At 36.7% G+C, this 26,162-nt stretch overlaps 1 protein-coding gene across 11 annotated transcripts in view; it reads left to right on the forward strand.

Moving 5' to 3' along the window:
* The window catches only part of IQSEC1 (IQ motif and Sec7 domain ArfGEF 1), a 307,267-nt gene that overhangs the window by 128,402 nt on the left and 152,703 nt on the right, over positions 1-26,162 (forward strand). For 8 of the 11 annotated variants that reach the window (XM_087709086.1, XM_087709092.1, XM_087709094.1 and 5 more), the window contains one exon: positions 21,058-21,102. The exons of the other annotated variants lie outside the window; for them this stretch is intronic. In XM_087709086.1, the coding sequence (XP_087565212.1) occupies positions 21,058-21,102 (45 nt within the window). The remainder of the gene's footprint in view (positions 1-21,057; positions 21,103-26,162) is intronic. 11 annotated transcript variants of the gene reach the window in all.

Genomic DNA, 26,162 nt, shown 5'->3' on the forward strand with positions numbered 1-26,162 from the left:
GGCGGTCTCTCAAATAGTCAAGGACTAGCTGTATGACTATGGTGAGATATTTGTACCAGTAGTCAAGGATAATTTTATAAGAATACTGCTCAATATACCGTATTTTTTGGAGTATAAGACACACCTTTTCCTGCCTTAAAAGAGGGTGGAAATGTTTGATGCATCTTATACACCAAATACAACCATTTTTGGCCTCCTGAAGGTCTGACCCGCATCCCATTTTTTGCAAAAATGCCCCCATGTTTGCAAAAAATGTCCCGTTTTCCACCCATTTTTTGCAAAAATTTGCAAAAATGGGGGCGTTTTGCCTCCCCCTGCCCGGCTGAAGCCTGCAGAGTGCTCCTGGGGGCCAGGGAGGACAAAAACTTTTTTTCTTACTTACCTCTTCGAAATCTTGGTGCATCTTATACACCGGTACATCTGATTGTCCGAAAAATAAGGTAGGTAGCAGCAGCAAAACACATCAAATCCACCACCTTGATATAAAGACTCTATTTCTGCATGGAGAAATTACAAAAGACATCTACATGCCTTTTACATGCAGCAGCCATCTGACATCAGGCAAAAAAAATCTAATATGTTACCTTTAATGACAAGCTGAACAAGATGCTGGTCAAAGAAAACTTCACAAAACAAGAAACAAAACTTTATTCCAGATATAGAAATTACAAATAAGACATTCTCACCTATATAAAATATATAAAATATATAAAATATAAAATTTTAAAATATAAATCTTATTTTAAGATAAGAAGGATAGCTAAAAAATTGTAAAGAGCTCCATCAAGAAAGCAGAAGTAAAAGTGCACCTCGTGACTTAGAGTGCAATAGGAAGGAAATAGAGAATTAAGAATTTACTCTGAGTCCCCTCTTTCTCACTCTTCATGCTCTTTGTCAGTAAATTTGCTAATCTGAAGTAACTTCCTTCTGCTTTGCTTTTCTGACATATATGTATCCATAGAGAGTATGCTATTTTGACTCTTCTCCTGGTAGGGCATAGCTAGCTAGATATGGGGCTTTGCCTATCGCTATTATTATTATTATTATTATTATTATTATTATTATTATTATTATTATAAATATACCTCTTTTTAAATAGTTATAAACATGTCTTGCTTGCTTAATTTTGCTTAGGTTAAAGCACCACTTTCAGGAACTTGGCATGCATAGAGAGAATACTTTACCTTCGACTAAAATAATTGCACTTATTAAATGAATTTTTGAAATGCACTGCATGTTTTCTGTTAAATCTACCTGAAAGTGATAGATAAATTTAAATACAAGGTGTTAAATGATTTTCCATGCAGTATAAATTTTGACATGATTAGGAGAGAAGGAGTGGGAAAGAAGAAAGATGGGCAGAGAAGGATGGGAGAGAGGGTGGGGTGGGGAAGATGAGAAGGATGGGGAGGAGTGGATTGTGGAGAGAGGAGTGGTAGAGGGGGAGGGGAAGTAGAGTAGAGGGGGTTGATGGAAGGAAGATAGAAAGTTGGAGGGTGGTAGAAGAAAGAGGTGTATGGAGAGCAGAAGAGCTATAATGGGTTCCTATTTTGGGGGGCATTGTTGACAAGAGGAACTGATGTAATTATTATTTAATACTATATGATATAGGCTATGTATAGTATACATGTGAGTGTGTGTTATGAAAATAAAATAAAATATTTTAAAGTAAAATTTGACATGATTAGCTGATAAACATGAAAGTTATTCCTAATATAAGAAGTGAGTAACGATACATCAATGCAGAGTAAAGTAGACTTTTGATCATTAAAAAAAATGTTATGCTATCATAACTAATAAATAGTGCAAAATACTTCATACAGTTTTTATTGCTTTTCTTATCTAGTACAAAACAGCTTTTTATTATATCATAGTTTCTTCTTTGTTCTTTTTTATATTATTTCTGTAGTTTTATGCATTGTAAGGGAAGAATTTTAAAGAGCAAAAAATAGGTATATTTATCCAACTGTACATATATTTAAATATATAGTCCAGAGATGAATTGCTGTGCTCACAAAACAATATCCCTGCAGTAAGATGGTAAGCAGCATAAAAATGCAATTAATTTTGTATCCTTTGATGATGAAATATGAGTAAATCCATGTATCTACTTGGCATTAGCCAAATCTTTTAATTTGCTTACTAAAGAGAACTAAGAATTTATGTTGTATCTTTATATATTTTCTAGAAACATAAACAGTAATTACTACCACCCTCAATGTAGAAAAGTGGGAGTGTGTAATTACTTCTTTTCACATAGAGAGAGATCTCTGTAATCTTTTAATCTAATTATAATTCTGTTTATACATGTAATAAAAAAGTTCTGGTATCTTGGAAACAAATTCAAAGCATTACCTTTAGGAGTCAGTACGCAAGATTTATTCATGTGCCTATTACAATGGTTCCTTTTCTTTTCTTTCTTTTTTAATTGAAAGGTGGTGTTAGTTGTACTGCTATCTGTTGTGGAAAGAATGCAATTTTCTTTTCTTTCAATTTTTCAAATTAATTTTGTATCCTCTGATGCAGATTTCATGAGTAAATACATGTATACCTAATAGTTTCCAGTCTTTGGACTCTTATGCTACAGTATTGGCATGTGGAACTCTTCACAATGATCACATTAGTATTTTAAAAAGCATTCATTAACTTGTTTAAGCAGCTAAAATAAATAAAATAGAATAGGAAAGTTCCAGTGAAAGATGAGAAAAAGAGGAGTAAATCCATTTTGCCTTCTAATTTATATAGCACATTTAATTTGGAACATTTAACTGACCATATACTGTTTTCTACCAGGACTCATATCCAAAAGCTGATTCTGTAACGTGTAGATTATTACAATAATAAAAAAGATTAGCTATATGATACTCTTTACAAAAATTCTTCAAGACACAAAGTATTGCGTTTTGGAGAAATATTCAAAGAGCCAGGAAATATTGGAAAATGTTGGAAGAGTTCAGCATGAGGTTAGATGGATGGCCAGGTGCACTGAAAGGAATTAAGGCAGATCATTTAGGTCAGGGGTGTCAAACCCACATCGTCATGGCTGCATCACATGATGCAACGTGACTTTTTTCCTCTTCACTAAACCCAGCATGGCCAGCACATGATGCTTGGAGGCCCCAAGTTTGTCAGTCCTGATCTAGGTGGTTGTTAAGAGATAACATTTACTCAGTTTATATGGACATATTCAACTACTAATGAATCATCCTCCATTCATCCAAGATTAAAACAGTGTTTTCTAATGCTAAGAATTAGTTTCTAGGAATGTTTAAAGCCATAATCTAATTTATAAATACCCTTTTATTCACTATAATTTTGAAAGTACAATACGACCGTCATATCATTCTGATACAGTGCACATCTTGTTTACAAATATAAATATCATTAAATAAATAGTTAGAAAAAAGCTGGAAAAATGTTATGGTAAAAAATACATTGCTTTATAATGCTAGCTTTTTGTCTTTCAGCTTCATTGGGTGAATGGATTCATAGATAGGGACAAAAACTTTCTTACTCTCTCATTTCTCTTCGTATTTATTTATTGCATTTATCTTCCATCAATTAACATAACTTATGTGATATATCTTCACTTGCTCTCTATGCAGATCTCTCATGGTTATATATAATGCCGCATTAATAATTTGTTAACCATAAGTTATTGAACAAGCAATTCTGGGTTTGAGCAGTGCTAAGACATAGCAGGTGGATTCAATTCACACTAAACCAAAAATAGAAAAAGAACATTTGGTTTATTATTATGAATGAGGGCAATTAGAAATCAGAGTTGGTAAACATAATTACTGTGATTTTTCTGCAACAGTTTTTAAAAATTGTAACTGTATTATTATTAATAGTATATTTTTCTAGTTATGCCTGCTAATAATAATAAATCTGATCAACTACATATCAATATCACTTTTTAATTCCCGTAAAACACTAGTTTTTTAAAAATGCCTCTAAAATTATATTTATTGGCGTCTTCAGAATCACAAGGACAATCTTTAAAATGTTTTACTTGATGAACATGAATGGAATTTTTCCATTTTGTCAATAAATATAATAAAACAGCAACTACAGAATGCTGGTTGGTAGGTGTCACACAAATGCTGGTAAATAAATCAGTAAAAATAAAAGTTGTGCTTATAAATCTAGTTGAAGACCCTGTGATTTAGAGAAAAAGGAAAGATTCATAGAGGCTCAGGGTATCCAGTACCTGCATTATATTATGAAATAGCTGATGCCTAAGGTCTCTCAGATGTTGTTATTAAGAAGAAGAAAAATCAATGCTGCATGAAAAGCAAAGAGGTCATAGTTATTTGTAGTAAAGTTTCATAAGCCCACTCAAGGCTGTACAAGAGCATACCATTTGACTTGCTGTAGCTTATTAATAAGTCTATTAAATCAGGTTGACCATTTTTCATTTCTTCCTTTGGCATGATTTGAATTTGCCAAAACACGAACTTACCGGTAGTTCTTGACTCATGATTGCATGCTCACAAGATGATTTTACCTCTGGTTTCACTCTACCTTTTTTGGAGGTAGGGAAGTGATAGATTCATTGCGGGTGATCCACGTGTTTGTTTCAGTTTTATTTCAGCCTAATTCATTGTTTCTTAAAACTGCATGAATAATATGAGTTATAATAAATTTCGACTTTTTTCTGGCTTTTAACAAATAGTAGTACTGTTCAGTTGTATCAAAACTGTTAAAAAGGCAGCTATATGTGGAACATAATAAACTCTGCTTTTTCTGCTGTTGCATACGAAAGGGCTCTGAATAGGCTAATCGGAAGCAACTAATTTTGAAAAACCTAAAATGACACAGTACCAACATATGAATGCTAGGGGGAGCTCTGGTATAGCAAGGAGTTGCGTAATCAGAATTTTGTGACTGAGATGACTTAGGTGTTAGGTGTTTTTAATGAACATGCTAAAAGTCCAATAATGAAAAACGTTATTCTTATTGATGCTAATTGTTTTTGTTTTAAAAACAAAGAACAATGTAATTAAAAAGCAAAGCAAGCTAATTAAAAGTGCCCGAGACCCATGCAATAATTCTTTCTTTTATAATTCAGGGAGTTGACATGAGTGAATGAAGAATTTTATTGCAGTTAGAAGCTTTTAGACTAAGAAGTCTGATGTGTGTCCCTATGTGTTTGTGTTTATATGATGCTTGAGACAGAGGTATCCCAATCTCTAGTCTTGTTCTCACTCTTTGTAACAAGTTGGTAACAGTCCTTTTTACCAGGTTAATGGCTAATTGATTATAGAAAACAGTATTCCCAAGCTACTTGCTTCCGGCTTTGCCAACTTCAGTAGGCACAGTCTAGTCCAGGGCTGTCAATCTCGCGGCTCATGGGCTGGATGCATCACGCCCTGGCCATAGCCACATCTAGTTTAGCAAAAAGTTGTGATACATCACGTGATGATGCAAGTTTGATACCCCCTGGCCCAGTCCCATTAGTTATAAAAAACAATAAAATTTGAGGTTATCAGATTTGATCTTCCAAAACTCTTTGCTGTGTTGTCATTGAATAAGATCAAGCAGTCTTGATCTTATTGTTCTAGGTAGACCTGTGAGCTGCAGTCTTTCTTACTGCTAATATTGGTATTTAAGTCCAATACTGGCCTTACATAAATGAAGTTTTAGATTATTATCTTTATGAATGGTTCACAGAATGGTAGACTTTCCCATATGGTTTATGCATATAACAGATTAATAAGAAGCACCAATGTCCTTATCCCAATTGTCTTTGTAGCTAAATTGATAAGTGGAATATACAAAGTAAAATATTTAAAGCAACAGAGCAAAATTAGTAGCATAATTTTAGTTATATTTAGTGAGTTAAATCACTAGATCTTGTATTTTTGTGGAGGTACAATTAATATTGAATTAAAATGATTGCATACCTTTATATTAGTCTTTTCCACTTGGAGTTCTGTAGAACTCCAGAATTCTTGAAGAATTATAAGGGGTCTACAATATTGATAAAAAACCAACTTCATTGAATGCCATCTACTGATAGTGTTGACAGTGGTGGGAATTTTTATGCTGAGCTGTTGCCGTTTTGCTGTAGTAGTCATTTTAAAACATGGATTTTTTTTAGGTTGAAAGTGAATTGGGAATTTTCATATCTTTCTGCAATTTTTATGCCTGAGACTGGAAAAAAATGTTTCAGGGGATTCTGTAGGTAAAAAGGTTGAGGAAGGCTGCCTGGGACAAAATTAAATATATGTTTTCCACAGTTAGGTCAAAGAGTTTTGTTGCATCAACTAGGATCCAAAAATTGAAACTGCTGTTACAAAGATGACTATTACCTGTCAAGGGAAATGGGAGGATTACAACACTGAATTTCAGTGTGTAATAATGTCTCTGTACAATTTTGTAATACAGGAGAGCCTAAAAAGCAATTTCTAATTCAGGTGGGTATTTTAAAAAAATGGAGAAAACACACACAGAGGCCTAAAACATTATTGGTTTTTATTGTGAGAGCAAAGGAGCTGCCGGACAAAAAATAAATAAACCAGTGAAACTACTGCTCTCCTACTCCATGAGCTGCAATGGACCATAAAACATTAAGTACTAGTACTGTACTTCTGACATACAAAACAAAAACCCTACAGACCCCTTTAATCACCCCATGGGTTCTCCTATTTTTATACTTTCAGGAATAAACAGAAGAAATAAAACAGAACGACAAATGTTTATTTCCATTCCATACGGTGGCAAAGATTACTCACGTAGTAATTTCCACAGGCTTGCTTTCTTTAGAAATTACAAGGGTACAGTTATCATGTAAGTTACTTAGCACAGAAAAACACTAAAAATGTTTATTTTAAGTATGAATTAAGGCTATTTCTCTATACAACTACTTATGCACTCAAAGCATCATCTTAACCCATTAGTTTTATTCTTGTCTTCCCTACTATATTGTTTATACATTTAATATTTTTATAATATTTAGATTAAGCATACTTCAAATAATATTAATATATGACATTCATGGGGAACTAGACAATATGGGACTCACAAACACTGTTTATAGATAGGTCCCATTTGCTTCTGTTCTACTAGGCTTCCATAACTTTACATAACGACCTGTGCAAATTCTATTATTTTTTTATGATACATCAGTTGTCTATATTGTAGACCAGAGGTCCCCAACACTACTGGGCCATGGCCTATTGGCCACAGGGTGGCATGAATGGCTGGCCATCCCTCTTGCCCTACCATTGCCATGTGTGCTACACGGGGGCTGTTGTCAGTGTGTGTACTGCACACATGCTTGCGGCCCCATTTTCATGTATGTGTGTGTAAATGTGCCCCCCTCCCCCCCCACCGGGCTGCCAACACAGAAAGGTTGAGGAACTCTGTTCTAGACGCTTGCTTGCAACTCATGTTTCCTTCTGGTTATAATTTTGTTTATTTATAGATGTTTTCAGATTCATTGCTTGATAATCTTTTCCAGAAGTATTAATATCAGGTGATAGGTCTGTAGTTTCCTGGATCCAATTGTTGTTGTTGTTGTTGTTTTCAAGATGGGAACTATATCAGCCCTTTTCCAGCCATCTACTGTAATAATTTCCCAGTGCTCCAGGATCTTTGAATGATATGGCTCAGCAGTTCTGAGAGCACATCTGCGAATTCCTTTAAAACCTTGGAGTCTAATCCATCTGGTCCTGGTGATTTGAATTAATTTGTAATTTGTAATTTTAATAGATTTGTATGCCGCCCAATCCCAAAGGACTCCGGGCGGCTTACATAAAAGCAATTTAAAATATTAAAAAAGATTAGATTAAAAAAACACAAGACAAAATGACTTAAAAACAGAAGCACAACATGCACTTAGTTGTAATCGGGCTGAAGCTCAGTCAAGATCAACAGCCCCAGGCCTGCCGGAACAGCCAGGTTTTAACAGACTTACGGAAGGCCAGGAGAGTGGGGAGGGTCCAGATCTCAGGGGGTAGATCGTTCCAAAGGGCTGGGGCAGCAACAGAGAAGGCTCTCCCCCAGGGAGCTGCCAGATGGCATTGTGTGGCCGACAGTACCCGGAGAAGGCCCGCCCTGTGCGATCTTATTGGACACTGGGAGGTATGTTGTAGGAGGCGGTCATGGAAATATCCAGGTCCTAGGCCATGTAGGGCTTTATAGGTAATGACCAGCCCCTTGAAGCATGTCCGGAGACCGATGGGAAGCCAGTGCAGCTCACGGAGGATAGGTGTAACATGGGTGTACCTAGGTACACCCAGTATCGCTCGTGCGGCTACATTCTGGACCAATTGTAGTCTCCAAACACTCTTCAGGGGCAGCCCCATGTAGAGCACATTACAGTAGTCGAGCCTTGAGGTGACGAGGGCATGAGTGATCATTTGGAGTGCCTCCCGGTCCAGGTAGGGCCGCAACTGGTACACCAGGCGAACTTGGGCAAAAGCTTCCCTGGTCACAGCCGACAAGTGATGTTCTAATGTCAGCTGTGGATCCAGGAGAACACCCAAGTTGCGGGCCTTCTCTGAGGGGTGTAAGATTTCACCCCCCAGGATTAGAGGTGGAATATCTGGACTATTTTTGGGAGGCAAAATTCAGAATGGATAAGTGTTCTCTTATCATTTTCTTATGTATTTTGATTTGCATTCCCAGTCTGAATTTTATAATATTTTTGAACTGTTTTTTTCTCCTTTTGTCTAAAGACATGCAAAAAAAAAGAGTTAAGCTCTTTTGCTTTGTCCCTGATGCTCATCACCTTCTTGCCACTATAAATATTACAGATACTGTAGTGTGAAAATTATTGATCGAAGTCAGCACTTTTTTTCTTCCTGGTACTACTTGAATGTCATCCCATTGCTGTCCCTAGTGGACGGAAGCTCTACAAACATCAGAACCTATTTCCATTATCCGCTCATTTTTCCTCTTCTAAGAATATGTGGTAAGGCTTCTAGGGCACTGACTCAGCAGAGAGGACAACTATTTTATAAACTATCACTTGAATTAAGTAACTTCAAGGTAGTATCATATATACCTATGTAGCTCTTCCGCAAAATAATGGAGAACAGGATGCAAGCCACTTATTCATCTTCTGCAGTTTATTGTTTTGATACTTTAGAGGTTCTTGTTCCAATTATATTGTAAAATATTGTTGCATTTTTATTGCTGTGGAACCCTTATAAAGTGCAACATAATTTGTTGCATGAGTTATAATTATGCAGTATCTATACTCTATGTAAGCAAGCTGTGTTGCAACATTTTCAAGTGATATGAACCACTGGAAAATATTTCATTTCTAAGCTGACTGAATTCTCTGGACCCCCACTGGCCCTTCCCCCTCTGTAACTCCCATTGTTATGGCAGATTTAAAAGCTCTGCTGAGAAGATCATAGCAACCTGATTGAAATATTTGGATTTCTGTGGCTGGATTTCATAATGCCTGATGGCAAGACCCTTTCCAGAGAATATTACTTCTAAATTGTACTTGCTACATCAATATACTGTGGTTTTGAGATAGAAAACAGACCAAACCATATTGACTTTATGAAAGTCTTCTAAAAGATCCATGTTATCAACAAGAGGAGATTTTATGTCTCTCGGTCATCCTTTACTTTTTCTTTAAGTTTCATGTATTTTAGAAATGTTAATGTCGTACCTTGATAATCTCCTTGTGTGAATGTGCACATGTACATGCTTGTGAATGCATATGTGTGTACCTTCAAGTCAGTATTGACTCCTAGGAACTGCCTGGGCAAAGTTCTAGTTTTCTTGGTAAGATTTCAGGAGTGGTTAGCCCTTGCTTCCTTCCTAGGGTTGAGAGAGAGTAACTGGTCTACAATCACCAACTAACTCTACACCAAGCTGGCTCTTGACCTATGTTGGGGAGTCTTATAATTTCAGACCAAACAAAAGTGTGACCAGACAGGAGCCCCTTCCCTCGTCCTGCTGAGTAGGGGATCTGAACCATAAAATCAAGCTAGGGCTGTAAAAATATTTAGTGGCAACAAATATAAACATTTCAGTTACTTTTAGCTCTAAATCTGTGGCACTGTGTTCATATTAGGTTTCATGGAACCCTAGCGTTCCATGATAATCATCCAGGATTCAACATGACATTTTCTGTTTGCATTGTATGAAATATATTATTGCAACATACTTGCATTTTATTTTGTTTAAATAAAATGTATTACATAAAGCATATTAAATCATTGATTCTGTATTGAATTTTCACATTGAGAAGGGTTCCCTAGGTATCTCAAGTCTGAAGACCATTGCTCTAAGAAAAAGAAGACAATGCCTTTCCCTGATATGTGTTTATTTTGTTTTCGCCAAACTGCTAACCAATATAATTCCCTTTTTTGAATGTTTCCAGTAAATACTGTGTATGAAAATTGATAATTAAATAATAAGATAAGTTCTTTAGCTTTCTTTGAAAATCTACGGGGGCTCAGTTCTTAGCTTTCTTTGAAAAGCAATTTGCAAGTTGGATGCTATTTTGAATTAATTAAATTAATCAATCAATCCTCATCTTATTATTTTTAGAAAAATTGTAATCCTTTCCAAAGGGGCCATTCTTCTTCTAGTTAGATATAAGATAACTGTTTCTTGTGTATTCATATGATGTTCCCTCAATTAGATTTCTAAGAAAATAGGATGCCTTCAAGTATTTAATTAAGTTTTGAGACTCCTTTTGGTGTAGTGACTAAGGCATCGGACTAGAATCAGGAAACTATAAGTTGTAGTCCTGCCTTCGGCACAAAGTCTGCTGGGTGACTTTGAGTCAGTTACTTTCTTCCAGCCCTAGGAAACAGGCAAGGACAAACCACATCTGAAAACTTGCCAAGAAACCTAAGCCAGGGCTGTCAAATTCCTCTCACACGCTGGCCACACCCATGCCCGGTTTAGCAAAGCAGGAAAAAGCCCTGATATCTCACATGACGCCGCCACGACGACATGAGTTTGACACCCATGGTGTAACCACTTACCAGTTATTAAACATTTACTCAAAGTCACACAAAACCTTTTTAAAAAATCAGCCTATTAGATTGCAGCTTCTTAACTGTTTCGTTTTTAGAAGCAGTATACATTGAGCCTAATCTGAACTGGGGTACAGGTATCCATTTCCTTCTGTTGGGTTAAAGTGCTCAGAACCTCTCATGTTATGAATCTTTATAAACTACTTATTCAGAGATGTTGCAAACCCGGGCAATACATTAGCCAGAAAAAAATAAGAAGAAATGAAACAGTACTCATATTGTTTACCTAAAGCAACACTGTGGGAACATGGAGGAATAACAGATACAATGACAATGCTCCCCTCAAATCAAAGGGATCCTTCTAACCAGGCAATTACTGGTAAGCCCAAATAATAATATCCAGACAGACACAATGCTCATGGGATGCAGAAATATTCTCATCACTATAGACTTCTCAGTGTGGTTTTGGCTCATCTTCATTTTATTTGTTTGTGCCTGCGTTAGATTTAGATGCTGGCTTTTCTCCAGGAGCTGAAGACAGCTTGTGTTGGGATCTCACTTCATCCCCTCCCCCACCCCCCAGTTAACAGCCCTGATGAGTAGGTTAATCAAAAAGAAAAGTTTAGCTGATGATAAACTTGAATTTGGAATTCCACTTTTAGTCCAAAAACATAATCACTACAATATATTGGCATCTAGCCTTCAACAGGTTTATTCTGTGACAATCCTCAGAATGTTTATTCCTTATAAGTATTTCTTCCTCACAATTCCCAACATATTAGGAAAGGTATACCCTTCCTTTGCACAAAATCAACTATTAGTTCAGCTATTCATGCTGTAAGAAGTATTGTCAATGCAAATCATATGTTCCTCCAGTATAGCAAAACTATCAATGTGTCCTTTTAAAAAAATATAGGCTTTAAAGATCTATAACCTGAAAACCTCTTATGGGTTTCTATTCAATTTAATTTGCACCTTCTACACATAAGCTTTATTTTTCCTGCAAATTTTATTTGCAAGTATATTATTTTACTGAAAAATGAAAAAAAAATATAGTCATTGTGTGTTCCTTGGCTAGGCTGAGAGAGAATTGAACTCTGTTTTTCTAATCTAATTCTGTATCTAGATAACAAGTCAGTCTGAAACATTTCTGGAGTGTGTGGAACCAAAGTAGGCATGAACCTTTACTTGTGTCTGTCAACTCTTCCTTAAAAAACATTTTTTTCCCGGGACCTACATGGTAGCAGTATTAGCTTTGAAAATACATGTTTGAATCAAAGGAGCATTAAGAAAAGATAACCTTTGCAACCTCTTTAGAGCCTCCTTAATTAAAACAGGCATTTTTCTGAGTCTTCATAACTATAGAGCAAGCCTGGGAAAATGCATGACTCCTTTAAAAATGGCTGAGAAATTCAGGAAAGAAATGTTGCCCAGCTCTATTGTGAAATAAAATAATATTGATTAGATGGTAGGTAGAGCTCTGAATTGGAGGACCCAACTCCATATAATTTTAAGGAGAAAAGCAACTATGTGAATAAAACACCCTATTCCCCTTTGCTGTTGAGACTACACCTACAGTGCTATGCATGGTTTTGTGCACCACATTTCCAGAAAGTGATTCACAAGTTAGAATAGGTCCAGAAGAGGGCAGCATTGATGATACATGGATTTGAGGTTATGTCTTAGGGGGGACAGGTTTAAGGCACTTGGGATATTCAATCTGGATAAAAGAAAAAAGAGAAAACATAATATCAGCGTTTTTACTGATATTGACTGACAGAAGGCCACAGGGGAAATAGTCAGAAATGATTCTCTTTGCTACAGAAGCAAAAAATAATAAGTATAAATTGCAGCAACCTAGATTTTTCATTTAAATATTAGAAAAAATATAAGAATAAAGTTTGCTTTATAGGGTAGTTTACACACAGAGATTGTGAGTTCTCTGTCTTTATAGGCTTACGAAAAGTAGCTGAATGGATATATTTCAAATATGATTTAATTGGGTTATTGTTGTTTTACATAGTGCTAGAGAGAGTTGGACTAAATGATTGTTGTGGTTTGTTTAAAGTCCATGATTACATATCTTCACTTATTCTGAGGTGAGGAAACAACTAGAAGGTAAAATCGCCTTTACGTCAAGCTAGAGTTCTGGTGACTTTATAGACAAATCCATATAATTTGGCATCAGTATGAAGAGGCTTGCCATTGCTTTCTTTGAAGAAACAAATGCAGATCTGTCTGACTGAGACACATGGATAATAGCTTTAATCAGTCAATGATTCAGCACAGCAATGGGTATTAAATGTGACACAGTCAAAGGAAGATGGCATCATGGGATGCTATTGATAGCATAGGATGCTATTTATAAACCTTGGTTTTTGATCCAAATAATTCTAACTAATTGTTGACTATAGAGAGGGAAGCTTGAAAATGCTATGGTTCAGACTTAGTATGAGATTAATAGGACATCTGTGTTTTTTGTCCGTAGCTTTATTTATATTAAGTTGGCCGATAATTATTCCAAAGTTTGAAGTAGAACTATAAAACCAAATATAAAAAGGTGATACACGTATCATTTTCCATATTTTTTTTCATTTTATGAGTCATCAGGTATATAAATGCCTGGACAACATTGCAAAGTGCATCAATTAACAATGCTAGAATGCCATCATTTGTAATGAAAACCACAGTATTAATAGGAATTCTATTTTGAGCTTATTTTCGTTTTGCTTATATTCTTGAGGCAGACCTGGTTCTTTAAACACATCTGTTGACAGTTAAAACTCTGTGACGTGGGATATTTTAGCTAAAATTTGCTTGTGAAATCATTTTCCACTGAGATTCTAGCTGTTTTGTCTTAAAACTGCTTGCTGTAATATTTCAAGCAGATGTCCTCCCTTTGTTCTGGTTCTTGTAACTTTCAATGGCATTAACTTATAAAGGCAACATCACACTTTACCAAAAGTATACTTTCATGATGTGAAAGTGCACTTTCTGCAGAGAGTTGGACTACTGGGTTATGCTTGACACAGATAATAGTCTGTTTCAAGATGAATGGTCTATCAAAAAAGCTGTTTTCTTCTATCAGTAAAGTTGTTTCTGAAAGAGAAACTTCAATTATATAAATAAAACAACGTCTCCTTTGAATAAAGCTCATTTTGCTGAGTTTGTGAATATATCAACTTAATTTTCTTGGTAAATATATAAAAATAATTTGCTATTGCCTTCTTATGGAATGGTTTATAATATACTGCATTAACCTACAGCCTAGGATTTCTTTTGGTCTCCCTTCCAAAAACAAAATCAGCCCAGAATTAAAAGAATTTGTTATTAATCAATTAAATTCAGACAATCAGCTTTTATTTGAAAGATTGCAATCATTTACAGAACCTATGTATACTTTTCATCTTCTTTTGCTTCTAAAAGAGCAAGTGCTTATTTTATATTAGTGGTCTAATTTTCATAGGTACTATAAAAATTGCATAGTGTCACAGTAAAGGTTTTACAGAGTGATCAATTAATCAGCCCAATTTAGTATCTCATTTACATGTCTTCATTATATACAGTAATGTGCCACTTAATGAAAATGGCAGAAAGATGTTTAAATATTGTAGAAGCAATCTAGAATATTCTTAGTACAGTTTCATTTATAACTAGCTGGATACCCATGCTTCACACTGAAACTATATGATCAGGCAGTGCAGGTGAAATCTGGTTCACTCTAGTTCAATCCATTGGCTCAGTAGTCGGTGATTGAAATACATAAAGGAATATTGTTCTCACCCTCTTGAGTCCAGAAGCAGTTCTATACGTGGAAGGTATAGACATGTTGGTGAGGTACAGGGGTGGGTTCCTGCCAGTTCTAACCTCTTCTATAGAAGAGGTTCCACAAATCTACAGTGCTGTTTAGAACCGGTTCAGCTCCCTCCCTCTGCCCATCCACACATCATCAAGATGAAGAGCGAGAGGAGGAATTCTGGGAGTCGAAGTCCACAAGTCTTAAAGCTGTCAAGTTTGAACACCCCTGGGGTTTTTTTCTAAAGGGTTAGGGGTGCAAGGGTCTTGTAACTTCAATGCCAGACTTCCTGAGCCAACATGACTGGAGGAGGAATTCTGGGAGTTGAAGTCCACAAGTCTTAAAGCTGCCAAGTTTGAACACCCCTGGAGTTTTTTTTATAAAGGGTTAGGGGTGTAAGGGTCTTGTAACTTGACAGCTTTAAGACTTGCGCACTTCTAATGCCAGAGTTTCTGAGCCAACATTTTGGTTGCTAAGCAAGTACGTTGTTAAGTGAGTTCCACCATATTTTACAAGTTGGCTACGCCCACTCAGTCACATGGCTGGCAAGCCACTCCCACACAGTCACATGGCCAGCAAGCCAGTCCCACCTGGTCACATGGCCAGCAAGCCACTTCACAAAGCAGGCCTACAGAAGAGGTTCTAAAAATTTGAAACCCACCATTGGTGAGGTACCAACATTTAATACTATAAGGAGCCCCAGACCGCCCCTGAGTGAAGGAGTAGAACATCTGCCAGTTTGAACTAAGGTAACAGAATGTGGGGACATGATGGCTCAGTGGCTAAGACGCTGATCAAAAAGGTCGGCAGTTCAGTGGTTCGAATCCCTAGTGCCATGTGACAGAGTAAGCTCCCGTTACTTGCCTCAGCTTCTGCCAACCTAGCTGTTCGAAAGCATGTAAAAATGCAAGTAGAAAAATAAGTACCATGTTGGTGGGAAGGTAACAGCATTCCATGTGCCTTTGGCATTTAGTCATGCCAGCTACGTGACCGCAGAATTGTCATCAGACAGTGCTGGTTCTTCGGCTTAGAAATGGAGATGAAATGCCCTCTAGGGAATGACTAGCATGTATGTGCGAGGGGAACCTTTACCTTCAAGGAAATGTGAGGCAACTGGTAGTTGGAACAAAGTTCTTTTCAGATGGGGAGGGGGAGTAGAATGTCTAACTCCTTAGCATCAGAGCGTGTTAATATAAGTCAACTGGCAGTTGGAACAGAGTTCTTTTCAGATGGGGAGGGGGAGTAGAATCCCTTAGCATCAGAGCTTGTTAATTATTGTATAAGAAATATTAATGTTCTGATGGTCATTTTGAAAAATCCTTTCTTAGCGAGCACCTACAAGCCAAGAGCAACATATGTGTCAGATTTCAAGTTGTAGGCTTTACAGTTCTGGAGATTTTGTGATGAGTGTGGGGCATTAGACTTTTATATACATAGATTTTATATGTTATATTGCAGACAAGACTTATCTGCAAGTAAACTAAGTTCATTATTTTCAATTCCCAGATCTCATGTTAACAAAGAATCGCAAGATCATCATTATTAGGTCCTCCTGGGTCATAGTGAAAGCAAACAAAAAGAAGTAAAAATACTTGAGCTTGTATTTAAAATGACATGCTTTGTTTGTTAGGTACAAGATATTTTGGAATACTTTTTTCCTAAAATAGAAATATTTTGGAGACTTTGAACTGCTATGAATTTAAAAATATAGTCCCCCTTTTTGGCAAATCAGAAAAATAACACAATACTTAAGTTTTGTTAGGGTTTTTTAAATTAATTTCCAGAGTTAGGATAAAATCTTTAATTGTTACTGCATTATTACACAGAATAACAGAGTTGGAAGGGATTTCAAAGTTTTCTAGTCCAACCCTCTTTTAAGCAGAAGACCCTATAATATTCCAGACAAATGGCTGTCGAATCTCTTCTTAAAAGCGTCCACTGATTAATTAATCTTACTGTCAGGAATTTCTCCTTAGTTCTAGGTGGGATCTTTAATAAGCTTCCATCCATTAATTTTTGTTCTGCCCTTAGATGCTTTGGCGAATAGGATGACCCCTTTCCCCCACTTCTTTGTGACAACCCCTCCAATATTGGAAAACTGTTATCATGTCACCCCTAGTCAGAGGTGGGTTTTTTCCAGTTCACCTTGGATTGGGCGAACCGGTAGTGGTGGCACCCACCTGCCTGGACACTTCTGTTCATGCGCAAAACCATTGCGCCCACGCACACACATGAGCAAACCAGTAGTAAAATAAATTGAAACCCACCACTCCCCCTAGTCCTTCTCTTCATAAGACTAAACATATCCAGTTCTATTTAGTTATCCATTTAGTTCAGAATTGTTCAATCTTGGTTCATTCATTGTTTTTTAGAATTGAAATTACACTAGAGCTATTATGTTAAATGTTGTTAGGAAATGAAATAAGCTTTTGGAGATGAGATGGGGGTTTATAGTTTATAGTTTATAGTTTATTAACATTTATAGGCCGCCCTTTTCCCTGAGGGGACTCAGGGCGGCTCACATAAAATCAGGAAAGGGGAATACAAACAATGACGTCGACACACATAAGTAAAAATAATAAGCAACATTCATTCATCATTCGGGAGGGGCGGCTATCTTTGTCCCCAGGCCTGACGGGCTAGCCAGGTCTTAAGGGCTATGCGGAAGGCCTGGACGGTGGTGAGAGTACGAATCTCCACGGGGAGCTCGTTCCAAAGGGTCGGAGCTACTACTGAAAAGGCCCTCCTCCTTGTAGTTGCCAGCCGGCACTGGCTGGCAGATGGGATTCGGAGGAGGCCCAATCTATGAGATCTAATTGGTCGCAGGGAGGTAATTGGCAGAAGGCGGTCTCTCAAGTACAAGGGGGGTATGTGTTTAATTGAAAATTCAATTGAAGTAGCAACCTGGCTGAGGAAGGACTCTTTTGCCTTTAAGTCAAAGCTTCTTTCTTTTCCCTTCTGGTCCTATAATTGTTTCCTAAACTAGGGGCATTCTGAAGTCTTACCTGCAAAGCAGGATCAGGGAAGCAAGAATCACACTTGTCCTTCTACATCAAAACAGCTTTCTTGAAAGCTTTTGATTTTCCTTTTCCCAGACTGTTTGTGTGACCGACACCGAATCCATTTCTTTGATAAGCCTGTAACAATCTTTCCCATCTGCTGATTGTTTGTGTCTAGGGACTTCCTTCACTCTCAACCTCAGTGCAATCTGTCATAGGCATACTGTATTAATTGACTTTTATGGTAGACATCCTTGTTCTTTTTTAGAAAGAGGTTTAATTTCTCTCATTTTAAAAGGGTGCTATTTCCAAATACAGAGAGGGAGGGAGGGAGAGAGAATACTAAAAATCAAAAGAACCAGAACTGACTAGTTGGAAATTGTTCGTTTGTGATGTGGCTTTTTGTACAAGTTGATTCTCATACTGATGTAGGCTCCATTGCTCCATTAGGGAAAATATGCATGCTGGATTGGATATTTATTTCTATTTTATGTATAATTTACATTTTAAGTCCAACCGACTGGTTGATGACTCTAGGCAATGTACAAAATTAAAAACAGACATAAAATAATATGTATCAACAGAAAAGGAAGATAGCTGTCCTGGCCAAAGACACAACCAGTGAATACCAGGCACATGTAATTTTTTACTTATGACTGGTTGCCTAGTGACCATTCAAAGTTACAGCAGGCTGCCCAACTATTTATGAGCTAGTTATGATTCCCTCTCCCCATCACGTGAGTACATTTTGGCAGTCAGCAACTGGCTCGCATTTACAGCTGTTTGCAACATCCCACAATCACATAACCACAATTTATGACATTTTTACTGAAAACCAGTATTTATTTTGTTTTTTGGCAAAAACAGTCTGTAGCAAACAATGGGTTTTGCTTAATAACTGAAGTGTTTACTTAATGACCATGGATTGGCTTAATGACTGTGGTCATTCACTTAGTGACCACTACAAGAAAAGTTTGTAAAATCAGGTCCATCATGTGGGTGACCCCCTTTGTGACTGACATAATTTATGACCATAATGCCCTATGACAGTTGTAAGTCAAGTTCTACCTGTAATCATAATTTGCACATTGTAATTGTCTCTCCCGAATAAGAAACAGCTTTCATTTTCACTTTCCAATTATTCAAAATATTAGAAGATTTTAGAAGTTTTATCTTTTAACTCTTGTCTCTGTATTGCTACTCTGGCCTTTGGTTCTTTTAGCATAGGGTTGTCAAATTGGCAGCCCGTCGGGCGGATGCATCACGCACAGGCCACACACACCTCAGCTCCGCAAATGGAAGAATATGATACATCGTGTGACATCAATGTAACATGAGTTTGACACCCATGTTTTAGCACTTCAGAAAAACTTTTAAGTGGTATCACACACCAAACTCTGTAGACCTTGTTATGTAGTTGTCCCCAAAGAAACTCAAAGATCTACTGACGGATCAGAAATTTTTGGACTTCTGTTGAGTTGAAAGTTATAGGAAGGTAGATTTTCTTTTTTAAAACAGTTTTTCTTGTTTCATTATTTTACTAGTCTATAAAATAGAGTTCAACTTTCAGCCTGAAAGATCGAGCTTTAAGTCCATCCTTAGCCGTTAAAGTGGATGACCATCCAATATATTACAGTGCAGTCTACATTCACATAATTGGGGTTGTGAGGGATACAAAAGGAAGGATGCACATTATCTACAATGTTGAAAAAGGCAAGACATAAACCTGTTCACTTGTGCATTTGATTAAAAACTTATTTGAATCAGATTATTTTTTCATGCTACTTTAATGTCATTGGGATTAAAATTTAGATGTAAATGTAAATGCTGAATTTACTTTCAAGACAATCTGTACTGTTTAGAGGGATAGAGTGATATCATTGGACAATCAATTCTGGGAACGTTGTCATTGAATTTGAAAAGTGAATTTGAAGGAACAACTAAGGAAAGATGATTTCATCCTCAAAAAAATACAACTGTTCACTACCAGTAGTTTTCAGATGAGATGGTATGAATATTTATCTTAATTTAAACTATTTATGAAAACAACTTGTAAATGTGTGAACATGTGAGTAGGTGCATTTAAACAAAATCTGTAAACTGTGGTATATTTATATGCATCTGCATGACAGTATTTGACAGCTGCTTGCATGATCACAATGTTATGATCATCTTACCAGAGAGAGTTAGCTAAATTATGTGCTCCTAGTTCAGGTCCAGTCTTTCCACTGAACCATGCAAAACAGATTTCCCCTTCTAAACTAAAATGAAATACCAGGCTTTAAAGCAGCTGATCTATAAAGATCCATCTGTTCCTATGGTGAAAGGAAAGATAATTGTATTTTTAACCATTTAATAGAGATGTCAAGAGAGGAGAAGATAGATATAAGTTAATGCAATGTTTTAGTAACGTATCAATAAAAAGAATGATTCTAAAACACTTGGTTTATGTATATAAGGCTTCTTCCCAGAAATCACCATATGTTTAGAGTTGGTACATGTAAAATTATAGATTTAATAAAAACCTTCATATTTACCATTATAGCAAAGGCATAATCTGTAACTCTAATATACATACATACAGACATACATACACACACACACAAACGTTTATACATGTAGGGCATGCTAAATCCGTGATAGTGAACCTATGGCACACAAGCTGTTGCCCAATTTAGCTCCACTGTGCATGCACGCATGCCTTCCCCCCAGCCAGATGGTCCTCGGGTCTCTGCCATGCATGTGTGGATACACATGTGGGGGAGGTCGCTTGTACATGCACAGGGGGCAGGGTTCATGCGGGGGGTGTTGCACACACATGCACAGGGGGGACAAGCACACATTGCATTTTGGTGTTTTGGGCAAGCGTGCACGCTTTGGGTATTCAGTCGGCAAAAGGTTAGCCATCACTGTGCTAGGTGGTTCTACTGAAATTACATACTTTTGAAATTTTGGGGAGCAACATGTAAACTAAGAGAGATATGCTAGTTATCAGTAAAATAGAGTATAAAAAATATAGCAATAACGCAGGTATAAATTTGTATGTCATTACAGAATGACAGTGTAGATTCACTAATTATAAATACTTCAGATTTCAAATATTTATAAAAATGATGTTAAACTAATACTTTTTGTGTTCTTTTTATATGTCAGTTAAAGCTTTTATTTAAAAAATACATTTAATATTTTAAAATATATTTTACAATATATAGATAATTAGATGTATGATTTGTGTAAGAATTGTTTCATAAGTTTATCTAATACTATCTGTTTAATATTCTTCTGTTTTTTACAACTATCTTAGGACTTCATTGGAAACAAGAAAGAACCTTTCAACTGATCCACGCAGGTAAAATATATCGAATATTTTTTTTAAAAAGGTGGAGTAGTAGAATTAATTTTAATAATCATGAACATCATGCAAGTTCAATATAATATTGACAATTAATTTCACTGCCATCAGCACAAATAAAACCAAGTTTACAGTGCTATCTCTTAGTGCGTTATGGAGAGTAATTCTGTAGAAGAGGATATAGGATACTACGGACTCTAATGAGAAAGTCAGTGGACTGTTACAAATCTGAAAAATTAAGGCAGCTTTTTACCACTGCAGCATTCTTTGTGATCCTAAGAAATGATTGAAATGTACTGTAGTAGATTGCCCAATAGGCAAGGAATCTCCCGACAAATAATTTACAGACTCTTATTACAAATACTGTATTTTTGGAGTATAAGACGCATATTTACCCCCCAAAAAAGAGAGTGAAAATTTGTGTGCATCTTATACATTGAATGTATACACCCCCACCAGAGGCCAAAAATGCAAGGCATGGAGGCAGCAATGGCCTGTGGCAATCCCTGCAGCCTAGAACAGCTGGTTGGGGGTTTTCCAGCAATCCAATCCACCCACCAATCAGCTGTGCTGAATCAGGCTGCAATAAATGCTGAAGGTGACCTAGCTGGTCAGATTTTACAGCAGCAATCACATTCAGAAAGCACAGTAACTGATTCAGCAGGATAAATAATAAATAGTAAATAGTAAATAATCGCACAAACTGATTACAAAGCTAGACATGACTGAGTTGCTAAATTAATCCACTGGTCATTTAAAAAAAAATATGATTTACCTGTATCCAAAAAGTCATGGGAACATAAAGTGGAAAAGGTTATCGAAAATGAGAAGGTGAAGATCCTGTGGGACTTTGGAATACAAACGGATCGTCATTTGGAGCACAACACACCAGATATCACGGTTGTTGAGGGCCGAAGTGTACAGTTTATTGATATTGCTGTTCCTGGAGATACCAGAGTCGAAGAAAAATAACTAGAAAAAATAATGAAATATCGCGACCTGGCCATCGAAACTACATGGCTATGGATGAAGCATGTAACAGTGATACCCATTGTCATTGGGGCACTTGGCACCATGTCCAAGAATTTTACAAGATACATCAACAAATTGCAGCTTCCTGCAATAATACCAGCAGAACTGCAAAAAACTGTGCTATTCAGAACATCTTATATTTTAAGAAGATACTTGGTTGATTCCTAGGATCTGGCAGCAAACCATATCAACCATTAGCACCAGTCACTGGTATTTGTAATGCATTTTTGAATGTTCAGTTGTCTGAGTTTCATGTATAATGAATAAAGTAAATAATAATAATAACAACAACAATATACAATACAATACCAAAAGCAGGTTTTATAAACAAAACACAAGCAGTTTCACTTTCAGTTCTCATCTAAGCCAGGCTCCTTTCTGTCTCCTTGTTGCTCATACAGCAAATTTCAGAGTCCAAATAGCCCTCATTGGCTGACTTAGTTGCTATGCCTATTTATTGGCTGACCTTGTTGCCATGTGTCAGCTAAATACCATGGATGCAGATAGGCAGAGGCAGAATTTTTCTTCTTATTATTTTCATCGCCCAAAATTAAGGTGCGTCTTATACTCCAGAGCATCTTACACTCTGAATAATATGGTAACTCCTGCAGTAGGAAATTCAACTTAGAAAAGAAGGGGCTTCTCAGACAACATTAAAAATAGCCTTTAAAATAAGAACAATAAAATAATAATTTAATAAAATTCAAATTAAACATTTGAAGAATGTTCTGTAGAAGCTATGTTTCACAAAATCAAACAAATTAGCAGGCAATATGTTTAAAATGGTACACATTATTGCAAAGTATGCTGGAGAAATCAATTGGAACACAGTATATTTCAATAGAATCTATTGAAGTGGTTTGTCATTGAGACAAATAATCTCATGGGCTTCATTTTCTGCAACTAAAGGAGGGGAGGAGAAAGATTGTGTTTGACAGTCTTAGAAGGGGGTCTGTGTGCAATCATTGTCAATAAAAACCCATCATCCATTGATCCATTAAATAGCTTCTTTTTGTCCAAGCAAATGGCCTTCCTTCATTTAAAATATACTTGTCACTGTATTTATCTTTTTAAGTCTTTTGCTAGATTTAGTGTCCCATTGCAGCCGGTATGCAGTCTGTCACACTATGCTCCTAATAGTCAAGACTATTTTTGGCATAACAAACTTTTTTCACCTATCTATATGAAAAACAGGAAATGAATCAGTTGCCTTTTGAAATGCTAACATTCCGCCAGATGCTTATGCTGCATTTTGAATTTACTGATTACATAACTACAGGTTGTCCTCAACTTACCATTATTCATATAGTGAATATTTGAAGTTACAATGGCACTAGAAAAAATTACTTACGATCAGTCCTTGCACTTACAACCATTGCAGCATCCCCAGGGTCACATGATCAGAATTTCAGTGCTTGGCAACTGGCATGTATTTGCAAAGGGTGCAAAGTGCTGGGATCATATAATCACCCTTTGTAACCTTCCCAGATGACTTCTAGCAGGTAAATGGGATTTTACCAGCCAGATTCGCCTAATAACTGGATGATACACTTAATGGTTGCAGTGAATTGCTTAACCACAACTGCAAAAAAGTTAATAAAATTGGGTGTGACTCACTTAAAAATCGCCTTGCTCAGCAATAGAAATTCTGGCTCCAATAGTAGTTGTAAGTTGATTATGACCTGTACAATTAGCTTTTGTAGCTATCAATGAGGTACAATGTATGCATGAATAATAAATACATATTTGAAGAAGAAAATAATGAATTTTTAAAATTGTGAATGTTTCCAGATGTAAAACAACATTTCCTACATCCTTTTTTTAAGCTCTAATTTAGTTCAGTATAGTTCAGTGCTTTTGAATACTGCTTTATCCATCTGGAGTCTAGCGAAAATCAGGTTTTATGAACTGCCAGTTTTGGGTTTTTTTGTTTTTTAAAAAAACATATTTCTTTGTAGTAAAGAGAACATTATTGAATTGGAAGAAGTTGCTTTGAATCTTTGGTCTATAAACTGACCGAAATGAATTTATATTTGTGATTAATGGGTGTCTCATAAAAGAGCAAACTCAGTTTCCTGTGTTCATATGCAAACTTTTAACACTAAATCTTGCTGTTAGATTTATATTCATTCCTTTGCCCTATGGATGGTACAGCGATGTGGTTAAACCATGTATTTGAAATGGACCTTTTTCTAATCAGATACTCTCTAAGCCAGGGGTGGCCAAACCACTGGCTGCAGCCCACTACCAGATCTTAAGATGTTTGGAACCGGATCATGGAAGTGGCAGGCTATTGTGCATGCATGTGCATTCCCACTTGCATAAGCAGTAGGTAAGCACATGTGCACGGGCTCCATTTGCATGACCGATGGGTGTGCATGCCCATTTGTGCATGCACAAATAGAGCTTCATGCACATGTAAGCTTGCCTGCTTCTTGCACAGAACCATGCCTTGTACAACCCCCACCACGACACCAATCCATAAAGCTGGAAATGTTGTGCAACTCTGACCTGAAACAATCTAGATTCTTCTTCTTTCAGCAAGCCAATTGTATTTTCTTCACTCTCTTCTTATGTTTTCAACCAACCATTCATGCCACCTAACAGAATAATTGCTCAATCAGAACAATCACATTTAGAGTGTTGTGAATCTTTTCTCAGAACTTATCCCTAGTTCTTCCATTGTCACTAGAGCATGCAATTACTAGCATTCTACAGATTTCTATATTCATACTCATATACAACAACCTAGATAATACCAGTTCATATTTTTTGATAAATATTTCAGTTCTTCCATGAATAATTAACCCTACATTATCCTTCCTGATGGTTCTACACCACAAAATAAGACAACCTTCATTCAGATCTTTTACCTATTTTTGTTTCAATTCATTCATTATTTTTGCTTTTTATCATTTATTCCTCTTACATTGAAAGCCACAGTCTTCTATATTATGTTTTGAACCCATAGATCACAGGTGTCAAACTCGCGGCATCACATTGCCATCGCATGATGTTTTGTGACATTTTTTCCCTTTGAAGACCTGGGGTGGGCACGGCCTGCACATGATGCATCCAGCCCGCAGGCCACCATTTGACATCCCTGCTATAGATAATAAAGGTAAAAGTTCCCCTTCCACATATGTGTTAGACGTTCCTGACTCTAGGGGGAAGTGCTCATCTCCCTTTCAAAGCCAAAGACCCAGCGCTGTCCGAAGATGTCTCCATGGTCTTGTGGCTGGCATGACTAAACACTGAAGGTGCATGGAATGCTGTTACCTTCTCACCAAAGGTGGTCCCTATTTTTTCTACTTGCATTTTTACATGCTTTTGAACTGTTGGGTTGGCAGAAGCTGGGGCAAGTAATGGGAGCTCACTTGGTTACATGGCACTAGTGATTTGAACTGCCGACTTTTCTGATCGACAAGCTCAGCGTCTTAGTCACTGAGCCACCGCGTCCCTGAAGAAAGATAATAGGTGAGGCTTAATTGGCTAGTTCAGTGAATGAAAGTGGGGATTGCATAATGAAATTTGAGGTGGCTTCAGCAGAATAACTATAATTAATCCAGATCTGTTTATGTTTATTAATAAAAAAATTGAAGGAATTGGAGGTGAGCATAGGTACCATTATTCTGTCTTCTGCTTTCCCCTCAATCTACCTATTAGAGCTTATGGTAAATTAAAATGAGTGGAATCCATACTACCCAAGAGAAGTTACATCATCATGCACTAAACTACTTTGTGGTGCCCAAATGGGCGTTTTCAGTTTTGCTCCATTAAAACTTGTTCAATCCAAATTTCTAAGACTGGACTTTCAACTCCCCAAATATCTCTTTAATGTACTCTGAGATTGCAGACAGACCTCATTAAGTAGAGACTAGAGTGTGGGTGACCATGTTCAACTATTGACTCAAACTATGCTTTTTCCCCTTGGCTTTGACCCATTAACTATGAGGGATGATTTTCAGTCCACATGGAACAAGGCAATGTAACTAAAATATCAACTTTGGGTTCTCTCCAGACCT

This window comes from Thamnophis sirtalis, unplaced genomic scaffold (genome assembly GCF_051295495.1).
Source record: "Thamnophis sirtalis isolate CommonGarterSnake01/CBP01778 unplaced genomic scaffold, rThaSir2_p1.2 scaffold_3, whole genome shotgun sequence".
Taxonomy (NCBI): Eukaryota; Metazoa; Chordata; class Lepidosauria; order Squamata; family Natricidae; genus Thamnophis; species Thamnophis sirtalis.